Source organism: Myotis lucifugus, unplaced genomic scaffold, assembly GCF_000147115.1.
Source record: "Myotis lucifugus unplaced genomic scaffold, Myoluc2.0 scaffold_6, whole genome shotgun sequence".
NCBI classification, from domain to species: Eukaryota; Metazoa; Chordata; class Mammalia; order Chiroptera; family Vespertilionidae; genus Myotis; species Myotis lucifugus.
This window is the reverse complement of record NW_005871054.1, coordinates 5,348,150-5,360,379: the sequence shown is the minus strand read 5'-3', so window position 1 is coordinate 5,360,379 and position 12,230 is coordinate 5,348,150. Positions and strand designations below refer to the sequence as shown.

The window sequence follows — 12,230 nt, the reverse complement described above, 5'->3', positions numbered from 1 at the left end:
ACAAAGCCATGTCTATTATTTTACAAAAAGAATGGAAAATAAAGATCTTCCAAGTTTAAAGTCCAGAAATACTGAATTCAAAGAAAAAATTATACAAAAGCAGAAAAGGAATGTTTGTTTTTTAAAATCAATTATCTGGAACCTACTAACAGTCTCTTAAATGTTTGCTATTAGACTACAATAGTAGCATTTATTTTGGTTGAGAACCACAACTGTTTAAAACTTGTTTAAAAAAAATAATTCCCACAAGCAGAATTATTTCCAACAAATCAATGAAAAAGGATCAAAAACAGCAAACAAGTCTGATATTGCTTCTTACTTTCAAAACACATCGCCAACACTCTTCTCATACCTAAAAGACTCAAGAATTCATACCCCCTGGTAACATCACCAAAATACTTATGATGTACAACTAGACTTTAAAAGAATAGATAAATATTATATTTTGAAAATTTTCTAAAGTTTAATGTCATGCATAAATGAAAAATTGAAATCACTTCCCGATCTCCACAAATGAAGATGGCACATCCAAATGAGCATATACAGAATAGGCAAGTGTAAATAGATTCCTATCTCATACTTAAATAGTAAATAAATATGAAAAATACTTAAGTAAATTTGAAAAATGTGTAACTTTTAGAACAAACTACAGAATATATTTTCAGTATAAGACATGCAAGATTTTTCAATTCAAGATCAAAAGAGTAGAAATCACAAGGAAGAAACTGTTAAACTTCGGATTGACAAAATATAACATATACAAAGTTAAAAGACATGCCACAGGGAGAAGATACTTAAATTTCAAAATAATCAACAAGAATTAGTGTCCAAAATAAAATATATAAGGAATGCTTATAATAAAAGAAAAAATTTAAATAGACTCAGGTTATAAACACAGTAATAATGATTTATCATTCCTAATAAAAACTAAGGTCAGAATAAAATCAGACTAAGATTTGGAAGGTTTTTGAAAATGTAGGAATTATTATGCATTACTGGGTAGGAGTATAAACTTATATAACCAATTTGGGTAGGCAACTGGCAACATCTAGTAATCTCAAAGAGGTGCATTTCCCTACAACCCTGCATTTTCACTACTAGGTATAAGCAGCACTAAAAGTCTCACATGTGTACAAAGAAACATGTTAGGATGTCACTGCAGCAAAAAATTTAGTAAGAAAACTGCGAACAACCTTATCAGCAGGGCAACAGATAAATTAACTGGTAGACTCATATAATGGAATGATATAAAGCATTTAAAATAAATGTGCTACACATGCATGGATCATTGGTAAACCATTGTAAAAACCATTGTAAAACCATTGTAAAAAATCAAACTGCAAATGTGAGAGAAAATGGCATAAACAAATGTAGCAAACAAATGCATAGATAGCATTCACATCATTTCAGGGAAGTGGTTACCTCTCAAAAGGAAGAGAGGGAAAGAAAGAGGAAAGGAGAAAGGAAAAGGAGGGGTAAGTCTTAGTTGTTCCAAAAACATTTTATTCCTAAGAGAGGACAGAAATAGGGAGAGAGATAGCTGAAGCGAATGTGACAAAATATTAACATCTGTCAAATTTGAGTTGTGGATAATAAGGTATCCAAATTTCTTTCTGTACTTTGCTAAGAATTTTAGTATATTCTGTAACTTAAAAATTAATTTGTGACATTCCTATTACTACTAATTAATTCTATTTTCTTGGAGCTAATACAAAACAGAACATTTGTATGACCCAATTAAATCTAAAATATGAATTTAAATTAGTATTATAAACACTTCATACTTATATATCTAAGGCACTTGAACTAGTGTTAAGTAGGATACAAAATTTTTAAAAATTTCTTCAAAGATTTTCTAGTCTAGTGGAGTCACACATTAATGTTGCTAAATGGCAAAATATGATAAGTGCATTTTTCTGTGGAGATGCAAACTTTTTTCACAGATTAAAATCCGGGGAAAACCTGTATAGTTATCTAAAACAAAACAAAACTAAGAAACATCAAAAACATATTCTTCAACCTTGAGTTTTGATAAACACTGAAGTAAAATTTAGAGATAGCATATCTGGAAAGAGTAATACAATCTAGGTACAATGTTATTGCACTGTCTCATATAAAACAAAGATAAAGCCTGGCTGATGTCGCTCAGTGGTTGAGTATCGACCCATAAACCAAGAGGTCATGGCTGGATTCCTGGTAAGGGCATATGCCAGGGTTACAGGCTCGATCCCCAGTAGGGAGCGTGCAGGAGGCAGCCAATAGATGAATCTCTCTCGTCACTGATGTTTCTCTCTCTCTCTTCCACTCTGAAATGAATAAAAACGTATTTTTAAAAATCAACAAAGATAAAGCTTACAGAGCCAAATAGACAATGTATATTAAAAAAAAGGAAAGTATATAATTTATATATCATTCCAATTCTTTTTTTAAAAACTCAACACACTATTTCCTATCCTATATAATAAAAGCCAAATATGCTAAGTGCCCGGTCATTCGTTCAACCAATCAAAGTATAATATGCTAATGATATGCTAAGGATGCTCAACTGCTCACTATGATGTGCACTGACCACCAGGGGGCAGACAGTCGACTAGTCGACCAGTCTCTATGATGTGCACTGACCACCAGGAGGCAGACGCTCCGACCGGTAGGTTAGCTTGCTGCTGGGGTATGGCTGATCAGGACTGAGGGAGATGGGCCGGATATGCCCTGGAGCCCTCCTGTGGTCCCTCCCTGGCTGGCCAACCTCCCATGTCCCTCCCTGGCCCCAACTGTGCACCGGCAGGGTCCCGTGGCCTGGACTGTGCCCTCTTGCAACCTGGGACTCCTCGGGGGATGTCGGAGAACCGGTTTTGGCCCGATCCCGCAGGCCAGGCCGAGGGACCCCACTGGTGCATGATTTCATGCACTGGGCCTCTAGTGTATTTATGATATATAACAGAATACCAAAAGTAAATCACATGGCTTTTCCTCTCCTTTATTTTGCTTTTTTCTCTATTTCCATTGAAAGGAGAAAGCCTTTTTTTGTTTTTAAAGAAAAAAATGAGAAAAATAATTTTGAATATTTGTACAAATGTAGAACCTTCACACTACTTAAATGCTGTTACGCTTTTTTCCCCCAAAAAACTTCATGTACAATACAGTTGCTTTACATATTTCTAATATAAAATATAAGCATAAATTTTCACTTGAACTTAACAAAATTTCCTAACAAAAAATATTTGTAAAATGTCACTAGGAATTTTGTTTTCTTTGCATAAACAGAAATGTGTGACACAATTTACCAATGAAAGAAGGACCATGCCCATCATCATTAGATTGTTCTTTGAACTTAACTGCTACTATTCAGCCAGGTCTTCAGAAACCACACATATAATGTTGATGATGGACTACTGATAATCATACCTTATAACTATATAATGTTACAGTTTACAATGCACTTCTAAACACATTATCTTATTAGATATCATCAATGTATTGAGAAATTCAATTGACAGGAGCAGGAGAAAGAATCTCCAATATTCTTATTCAAAGTATGAATGTTTGGACACACATACAAAAATAAAATTTTCTAGGTCCAAGGATGAATGCAGGAGAAACACTTAAAAACGATAAAAAAAGAGTTGAAAGTGAAAGGCTTATATTTTTAGTCATAACTCATTCTCTTTTAAAGATTCTCTGATATTTTGTCAGCAATGTTAAAAGATTTAACAGTCTGAAAAATGTCACCCAATTTTCTACTTACTGCTCACTGCTTTATAAACAGTGCTTTAGACTTTAAATTTAAAGCAAAATTTCTGTCAACAGAGCTGCTTCATGTTTATCTAAACTGAAGCATAAAGATCTAAAGACTGAATGGTGTGTGTTTACGTGTACGTGTTGTGTGTGTGTGTGTGTGTGTGTGTGTGTGCAGAGAGAAAATGAACATAAACTACTAGTAAATATAAAAGATGCACTCTAGAAGTCCTGTTTATAAACAAATGCTTAAAGAAAACTAAGAGAAAATCACGTTATAACCTATAATGGCCACTTATAAATAAATAGAATATGCTTTTTTAACTACTTAAAATAAATTTAAGAATGTACCTGTGGAGTCCAGGAAACAGAAAATGAAACAGGAAAATCCACAAAACAATCTGGTGATTCCACAGGGTACTGTGAAAAAGCAAAAATATAGGTTAATTTTACTTCTGTGTGACAATTTCACATAAGGTATTTTAGAAAAACTGATTAGGAATAGTATTATAAATGCAAATGTATTATATATACTTTGCTTCTATTAGAGATGTCAAGAACTGATTAGCAGTTAAATTATGTTCAAGAGGTATAAAGTTTGATGAATTGGGGATAAAAACACAATCAGTTTTTTCAAGGAAGAATGAATGAAGTCAGTGTTAAGTGAGCTGCTAAGGTGACTGCAGGGTGAACTACACTGTACCTCAGTTTCTTATCTTTAAAATAAGAGGTCAAACTAATTGATATTAGTTTCCTTTCAGTGTAAAATTTAATCTCAAATAGCCTGCTACTATTTGAAGAGGCAGTATCAGAATCAAGACATGCACAAAAATACAAACAATTCTTAATTATAAAATAAAATGTATTTTCCACAATTAAGCAATTACTTTTAGTAAGAAGATTTTAAAAAAGAGTAAAATGCCTTCTTTATTAAGGAAAAACAAAGTAATAGTTTTAAGCCAGAAAAACATTTTCATGGTTGATAAACAGAAAATCAATCCTTCAACAGTTTTCTACAAAAAGTGAAAGTCATTATGACAAATCAGGTTTCTAAGTTAAAGACAAAATATAGTTATTCTTAAAATCAATTTTATTATTAGAGAATTGTACTACATGATTTCTCTAAAATGCAATTCCGGATTTTTCAAAGTCACATGTAATTTTAAAAATTTATTTCTTTCCATTAAAAATCTAAATTTACTAAAAGAAAACTAAAATTAGTTTTAGGAAAACTCCTTTCTCTCATTTGACAGAATGTTTAAAAAAAAGTTTTAGATTCACTTTTGTCAATTTATTTTTCACTACTTTGCTGAATAAAGCAAAAGGGACAAAAATTATCACCATAGTATTTACAAAATACCACTGAAGTCAATGCTTTGAAATGAATTAACATTCAGTTATAAAGATCTGTTGACTGGAAAACTTATTTTAAACTCTGACTAATGGTATCTGGCTATGCAGAACTGATAATACAAAGACAAAAATATAGGAAACCATATAAAAATATAACTATGCTCTAATTTGGGGGGGAAATTAAGAAAGGTCAGGCTGAAATTAAAGAGGGAGCTCTATTTCAGACAATTAAGTAGCAGATGATGTATTTAAGAGTATAACTGCTATAATCACTGGAAAAACAACTTGTATGCCATTTTTATTAGGCATGTGATTATATCAAAGTAAATGCAGGCAGACTTCAGCTTTCATTAGTTCTGCTAACTAATTTGTGTGATCTTGGACAAGTCAGTAAACTTTTGTTTTTAAGTAAAAATGACGAAACTCAACTAAAAGGGTTATAAAATTTATTTTCCCTCTAAAATGTTAACAATCTGTAAAACTAATAATGCACATTTGAAACCTCCGTGGGTCAAAAATGGAGTATTTAGTTTGCTTGGGCTTACTGCTATTTATCTCCCACTGATGCTGACAATGAACAATATCAACTCTCTAACTTAAATCATCAATTTGAGTAAGAGTATGAAGTTAATGAGATATTTATTGTATTTAGAGTAGATAAACCAAGTAAAGCACCTATGACTTTGGAAGTCATTAAATACTTATAACTCATTATGCTAAAAGAGAATATGATCTTATATTTAAGTAGGACTCAGTATAATAAATGCTATGTATGTACACTGACATAGAAATCTAGCAATTGAACAAAAAAGCAGGCTATGCTAAATATAACATGATCTCACAGACATAAGTGTGGGATAGTTTTTGAGGTAATATCTTTAAAATACATCTTATGTATAATTATTCAAACATAAACATAAATTAGACTTATCTATATGTAGGTGGCTTTCTGTATATCTATTATAAATTAAATGCATATATCGTGTGTGTTCATTATATTCCCATTTAACATCAACTTTATGTATATAATAAATTTTACAAAACTGCACAGAACCTAAAAAGCACAAATTTATATGCTTGTGGATAATTTAACATGAATTATGAAGTAGTATCCTAGATATTCATATTCAGAATAATTTGTTACAGTATTAACTACAACATAGATAACCAAAAATATTATAAAATATAACTATCAAAATTCAGAGTTTTCAGTAAGTAGAATAAGTATATATAAAATCACCAATGACTACCAAAAGTTTCATTTTAGAAGTATAATTGACAATAAAAACTCCACATAAAGGAATATTAATTGAAAAATAAGTATAGCAATTATTTTAAATTAAAATATAGTATAAAAATCTCAATTGAAACAATTCAGTCGAATCAGTAACTATAAAATAATTCTAAAATTATAAAAGTACATATTTTTGCCACATCCAATATATTTAAATTCTAATATAGTTCTAAGAAAAATTTTAACCCAAACTGTTCGGTTATGGACCATCTAAGAGGCTCCCCAAGTAAATACATACAAATTACAGATTTATAAAAATGGCCATCAGAGAGAGAATGCCCAGCCTCTGATACACATCTGTGATTTGTTTTTCAAATAGTTCTGATCTTGGCCAAAGCTGAAGAAACACTAGGCTACTTCTTTTTCTCAAGGAAAGATAGTAATTACATCCCACAGTTGAGGATATAATCTAAGTATTTCATAAAAATACACTTATAAAAACAAAAAAACTTAACTATTTCCCTTATCATAGTTCCTTTTTATTTATATATTTATTTTTAATGGGAAGCATATAAGTCAAATTGGTACTATTTTTTTTCTTTGTGGGTTTTTGAAGATAGTAAGGGAAGGAGCAGAATTGGAAGTATGTATGCCAGAATAAAAATATTTCAACTAATGAATTTCTTTACAATATTTATAAAAAAAGGTTTGTATATTTACAAAATAAGCCTTTTTTTAAGGTTTCTTAAAAAAAATCAGCTTGACCCTTTAAAATTTAGTTTGGATTAAGATTTTGCATTATGTGCTTTTAATACAGTTTCAGCTAATCGCTACTTTTAACTGACAATCCCAGATCCAAATATTCCTAGAAAAGAAATGACCACATCTAAAGAGAACTTGGGTCTGTCTCTATGAAAATGGAACTAAATGGGCAATTTAAGACTCTAGTAAATCATCCAACATAAGATTCATTCAGTTCTACTGTCTTTTCAAAAAGAAAAAAAACATTTGTTTTTCTTCCTAATTCCTTCCCAACTCAAATAAAGCTTTCTCTTCTCTCTTGCCAGGGCATCCATGATAGTGCTTCACAACTATTAATACTGCAAAAATTGACAGTTGAAAATATTCTGCAGAGAAAAATTAAAAGTGTCACCTTATCTACCTTGTGAAGAAGTAAGAAAAAGCGAAACGACTAATAGCTATATCCTCGCTCTCAATACTACCAATACCATCATGAACTAGAATTAATAATAACATCTTTGTAGGTATAGGTATAGGTAGTGCAGACTTAAAGCATTATCCCTTCAGTAAGTAGAAATGCTTGCAAAAAGTAGGTTCTTAAAAAAAGAAACAGAAACAAAAAAGCTCTGAGGGAAATGACAGAACCCTTGCCACTGGCAGTCTGTATGACCTTTGGAAGGATAAAGACAGTTTTCTCCCTGGTTTTAAAAAAAACCCAGCTTTAAAAATTAAAAGGGAAAATAATTTATTTTTATTTTAACTAAAATATCCAGTAACTTATTTTACAAATAAGATTTCTAGCCCACTCATATTTTTTAGCACTTATCACACGAGTCTTAAAATTATATATGCCTAAACATTCTGTATGTGAGAAAAGAGAGGGAATGAGTAATTTCTCAACTTGTCTGATATAGAGGCACTATAAGATATCAACTTTTCTGTGTCACCCAGTACAGCTTTATATATTAATTCTCTCTCATGGAAAGCTTAAATGCCAGGCACATTTTTAAAAAGGACAAACACAATTGATCTTTTCATCACTGCAATCTTCTGAAATAGAGTTGATTGATGACTCCTGGGAACAATAAAAAAAAAAAGATGTCCTGGTTTTCTCAAATTCTTATGTTTCCCTAGTGATTACTAAATAAATGATTAATATGCTGAACTTGCTTATTCTACTTATTTCTCAAAATTCACAATCTAGAACTAAAAAATAAAGATGAAACAGCTATATTTTGTGGCAATAAATTAATGAATAGTTACAGATCACTAGCCTATAAAGGCCCTGTTAAGAGAGGCATAACCTTGGCAAATTCTTAAAATAACAGAAAAAAAATTTTTCAGCCAAAACAAACAAACAATAAAAAATACGCGTATGTGTATGTCTGTGTATGGTGGTTGGGAGTGGGTCAGAAATAAGAACTACAAAGGTAATTCATAGTAAGAGTTGAAGACAATAGACTTTCAATAGAACTTTACTTTGGATAATGGAAACTTCCAACTCTTTTCTGTACTGGATGTTACAAAAATAACATTTTGGTACTTTAAAGCTGCTGAATCTTATTGCAATATTTCTTTTTTATGAAGGCTATATTTTGATCAAATTTGAACTAAAATAGTGACATGAAATTATATCTAGGCTTTTGAAAACCTGAATTTTCTTTGAGGCTTTCCAAAATAATTTTTTAAAGTACCATATGTACATTTTTTAGAAGCAGCTGGCACTTCATTAGACTGAAAACATTCATAGAGGTCATTTCACGAAGCATTTCCTGACCACAATAACAGTTTAATGAAGCACATACCTTTGCCTTCAACTTGAGAGTGATTAGATGCTCTCTACCAGAAGCATCCTCAGCTTTTAACTTGATGGTACTGAAGCAAGAATCCGCATATACAAGGCTGGTGAGAAGAGAATAAAAAGTGATCACACTGGGGAGGACAGGACTGGGGGGAGGGGTGGAGAATGGTAGGATTTGAAATGAAAATATTTGCTATATTCCTATTAATCCATTACAAAATTAATCAGAGGGATTTCTGCATGCCAACCCTTTATGCTGCTATATAGATTTACTGCCGTTAATACACCAGCCTAGTGCTTAATGTAGTCATAGATCTCTGGATTATTTACAATGTGTGTCAAGGCTCATGCTGTGGTCAGTGAGCACTATGTTTCGGTTTTCCATCACTGGAACCTTTGGCACACACAGCATGTTCCTGTCAGCCTCTACTTATGTACACATTAAACTTCCTGTCAAAGTCTTTGATCCATTTATGTAGTTTTATACAGTATGAGACTCTTATGCTTCCTTTATTTGTTTTCTCCATGATGAACTTTTCTTTTATTATCAATAATGTTACTATACAAAAATCTGGCCAATATTAGTTCATACTCAAATTGATCCTCTAAAGAAAATGCTGCATGAGCACAGGTATAGCCTGATCTCCTAACAATAAATTTTCTTTTTCTGCGATTATAGCTTCTGACACTTAACCTGGGCATGCATTCAAGATGACTAATATTTTAAACATATAGCACAAGCACAGTTGTTTTGGCTTTAAGTTGCTCTAAATGCATGAATTTTCTGCAACGGAAACCAATACCCCTTGAAATATATCATTCTGTAAAACTATGGTCCCTTGAGTAGCATAAGCTACTGCCAAAAATGTTCAAATTTAGTAGTATATTTACTAGTGAACTGGGCATGTGGATATTTTTTGACATTTTTACAATACTATTCTCTTGTAAAGATAAAAAGTAGCCTAAGAGTATTGCACAACTTATCACCCAGACTGATGGTAAGACCCATTAGAGTTCAGCACTAACATTAGCCTTCTAACCCAGGAAACATTTTTTTAACATCACTGTATGCTGCTTAGTCACTGGCCTGGTATAATAGTGAAAATGGGTCAATTTCAAAAATGCTGGGCAATAAAGTTGTGGAACACTATTTGTAATAAAAAAATAGATCTAAATCTGAAAAAGGCACATATCTTCAACAACAAACTAAAAAATAAGAGTCTTTATTAACAGAAGAATGTTTATCATAATCTATAAAAACTCTAGGGTCTTAGAAAACAAAATTATTCCAGAAATAATGTTTACTTACACAAAAATGTCAATGATACTATACATAAATGTTTAATCATTAATTTCTTTCAGCTATATCTGTAAGCATCTCAAATTCCCCTACCCCCCAAAATATAGAATATGAGACTTTATCACACATTTATCAATATAATCTAAGTTCAGATATATGGACACATAACTCTTTGAAAACATTAACACTTCAGATTTAAGATGCTGATATAGCACATGCATTTATTTATATCCTCTCTTTACTCACTAAAAAATAAATTAAAAATTTAAAAATGTAGATAAACCCACAGTTACAAAAAGAACAAGAAGGCAATAGCATCAACTAAAGCAAATTTTCAACAAATTTTATAAAAATAAAAAGTGGTTGAGGAACACTGGGTGACAAACACATTAGAAAACAGAAAAAGAAGATCCTGGGAGCTAGATAGCTGGCAAAGAAAGGAAAGGAAGGAAGTCTATAGAATAGAGGGTATGATATATATGAGGAGAAATTAAGGGAATTTTTTTTTAAAAAAAAAAGGAAACCAAAAAGGGAAGGGAAAATTTTAATCTAAATTATAAACAATGAAGCTATGTTAAAATTTTAATTGTTCTACCATTAACTTTTCAATGAAAAATATTTACAGTAAAAAAAATCAAACTGCTTACTAATTACAATTTTTTAAATCCAGCAATAGACAAAGCTAAAAGAATTATAGCTACGGAAATGAAGGTAAATGTATTTAACCACTGCAAGAGGTGACAAAAATTGACAAGTATAATGGGGAAAGAAATGAGAGATTAGGACGACTAAAATTTGTAATTGCTAATTTTAGAGTAAAAGATACATATCATTAATTAAATGGACATGAAAGAAGTTTAAGGAATATTAAATCTAATAGAAGAATAAAAGAATAGTAAAGAAAGGAGATGGTGGTATAGGAACTAAATCCTCTTTAATTACAGTTATCACTATGTAATTCCTAAAACTAATAAATCAAGTAATTTTGAATATAGGCATATCATTGAAAAATATGGAAGTTGTAAGCATGAATATTTCAGAGTATTTGCCTCATAGGATGAGACTGGAGTTTAAAAACGGTGTGGGAAAAGGCTGCTGCTTTGCTTTATAAACCTTAAATCGTTTATAACCATGATGAATATATCCGAAAAGAGAGTAAGAAGGTAGGGAGAGAAAAGAAACAACTATATCACCAACTAGTCCTTTTTGTATTTCACACTGCTGCTCCTCATCCAGATGTTCTTAGACAGAAATAAAAGTTCTAGTCTTTTGTTTCCAGTCACACAAACAAAAGATTATCATCTTTCCACAAAATTGAAGACACGGAGACAAAACATTAGAAAAAAATGTCATGCTCAAAATATAGCTGTGTAGTCAAAATGGTAAGATTAATTTTGTTTAACTTCAAGAAGTCAAATAAAACAGTAAAAACATTTATAACTTTAGGTTACTCTCAGCCTACTTATTTGAAATTAAACATTTTACCTATGTCGATTTCTTTCTACTTTGTTTCAGGAACAGGGAGAAATTCATGATTATTAACACCCTGAGTACATGTGACCTACACTGGTACATGACCTCCAGTACTTCTCATTTTCTTCTTTTGGTAATAGAATCCCTGCCTCTATAGCACCCCTAACTACACCAAGATTAGCAGGGCACACTCCATTCAGCTAGCAATCCTTCCCAGCTGCCCTTGGGTATCAGCCAATCACTAAATTTTGGACTGCAAACAAAAGTGATTGGTATGTGCATCTTTTGGATTATTTTTATTAACAAAATGTTGCCTGACCCTCTCCAGTGCCCCTCTCACTCTCCCTTCCTTTAGACTAGATCTGAGCAATATAAGCCAGCAAAGACCATGCAGACAAGAACAACTCTCTTAGTGCCACTCTGACCACTGAAACAATCTGCAATAATGGAGGTATTCTACATCTGCACTGTCCAAAACAGCAGCTACTTGTGACATGTGGCTATGGAGAACTTAAAATATAGTTATTATAGACACTGAAATTTTAATTTAGTTTAAATATAAATGTCAATAGCCACATGTGGTTAGGAGCTAC

The 12,230-nt window shown here is 31.6% G+C and overlaps 2 protein-coding genes across 12 annotated transcripts in view; one reads left to right on the top strand and one right to left on the bottom strand.

The window, feature by feature from the left end:
- VRK2 (vaccinia related kinase 2) overlaps positions 1 to 8,160 on the top strand; it is a 109,626-nt gene extending 101,466 nt beyond the window's left edge. For both annotated transcript variants that reach the window (XM_023746645.1, XM_023746637.1), the window contains one exon: positions 7,390 to 8,160. In XM_023746645.1, coding sequence (XP_023602413.1) covers positions 7,390 to 7,400 — 11 coding nt within the window. In that variant the 3' untranslated portion in view covers positions 7,401 to 8,160. The remainder of the gene's footprint in view (positions 1 to 7,389) is intronic.
- The window catches only part of FANCL (Fanconi anemia complementation group L), a 59,442-nt gene that overhangs the window by 25,430 nt on the left and 21,782 nt on the right, over positions 1 to 12,230 (bottom strand). For all 10 annotated transcript variants that reach the window (XR_002826946.1, XR_002826947.1, XR_002826950.1 and 7 more), the window contains exons 6-7: positions 8,869 to 8,965; positions 4,087 to 4,155 (exon numbers count right to left, since the gene is read on the bottom strand). Coding sequence is in view for 7 of the 10 variants with exons in the window: in XM_006083313.3 (XP_006083375.1) it covers positions 4,087 to 4,155; positions 8,869 to 8,965 (166 nt within the window). In the remaining 3 variants the exon portion in view is untranslated. The remainder of the gene's footprint in view (positions 1 to 4,086; positions 4,156 to 8,868; positions 8,966 to 12,230) is intronic.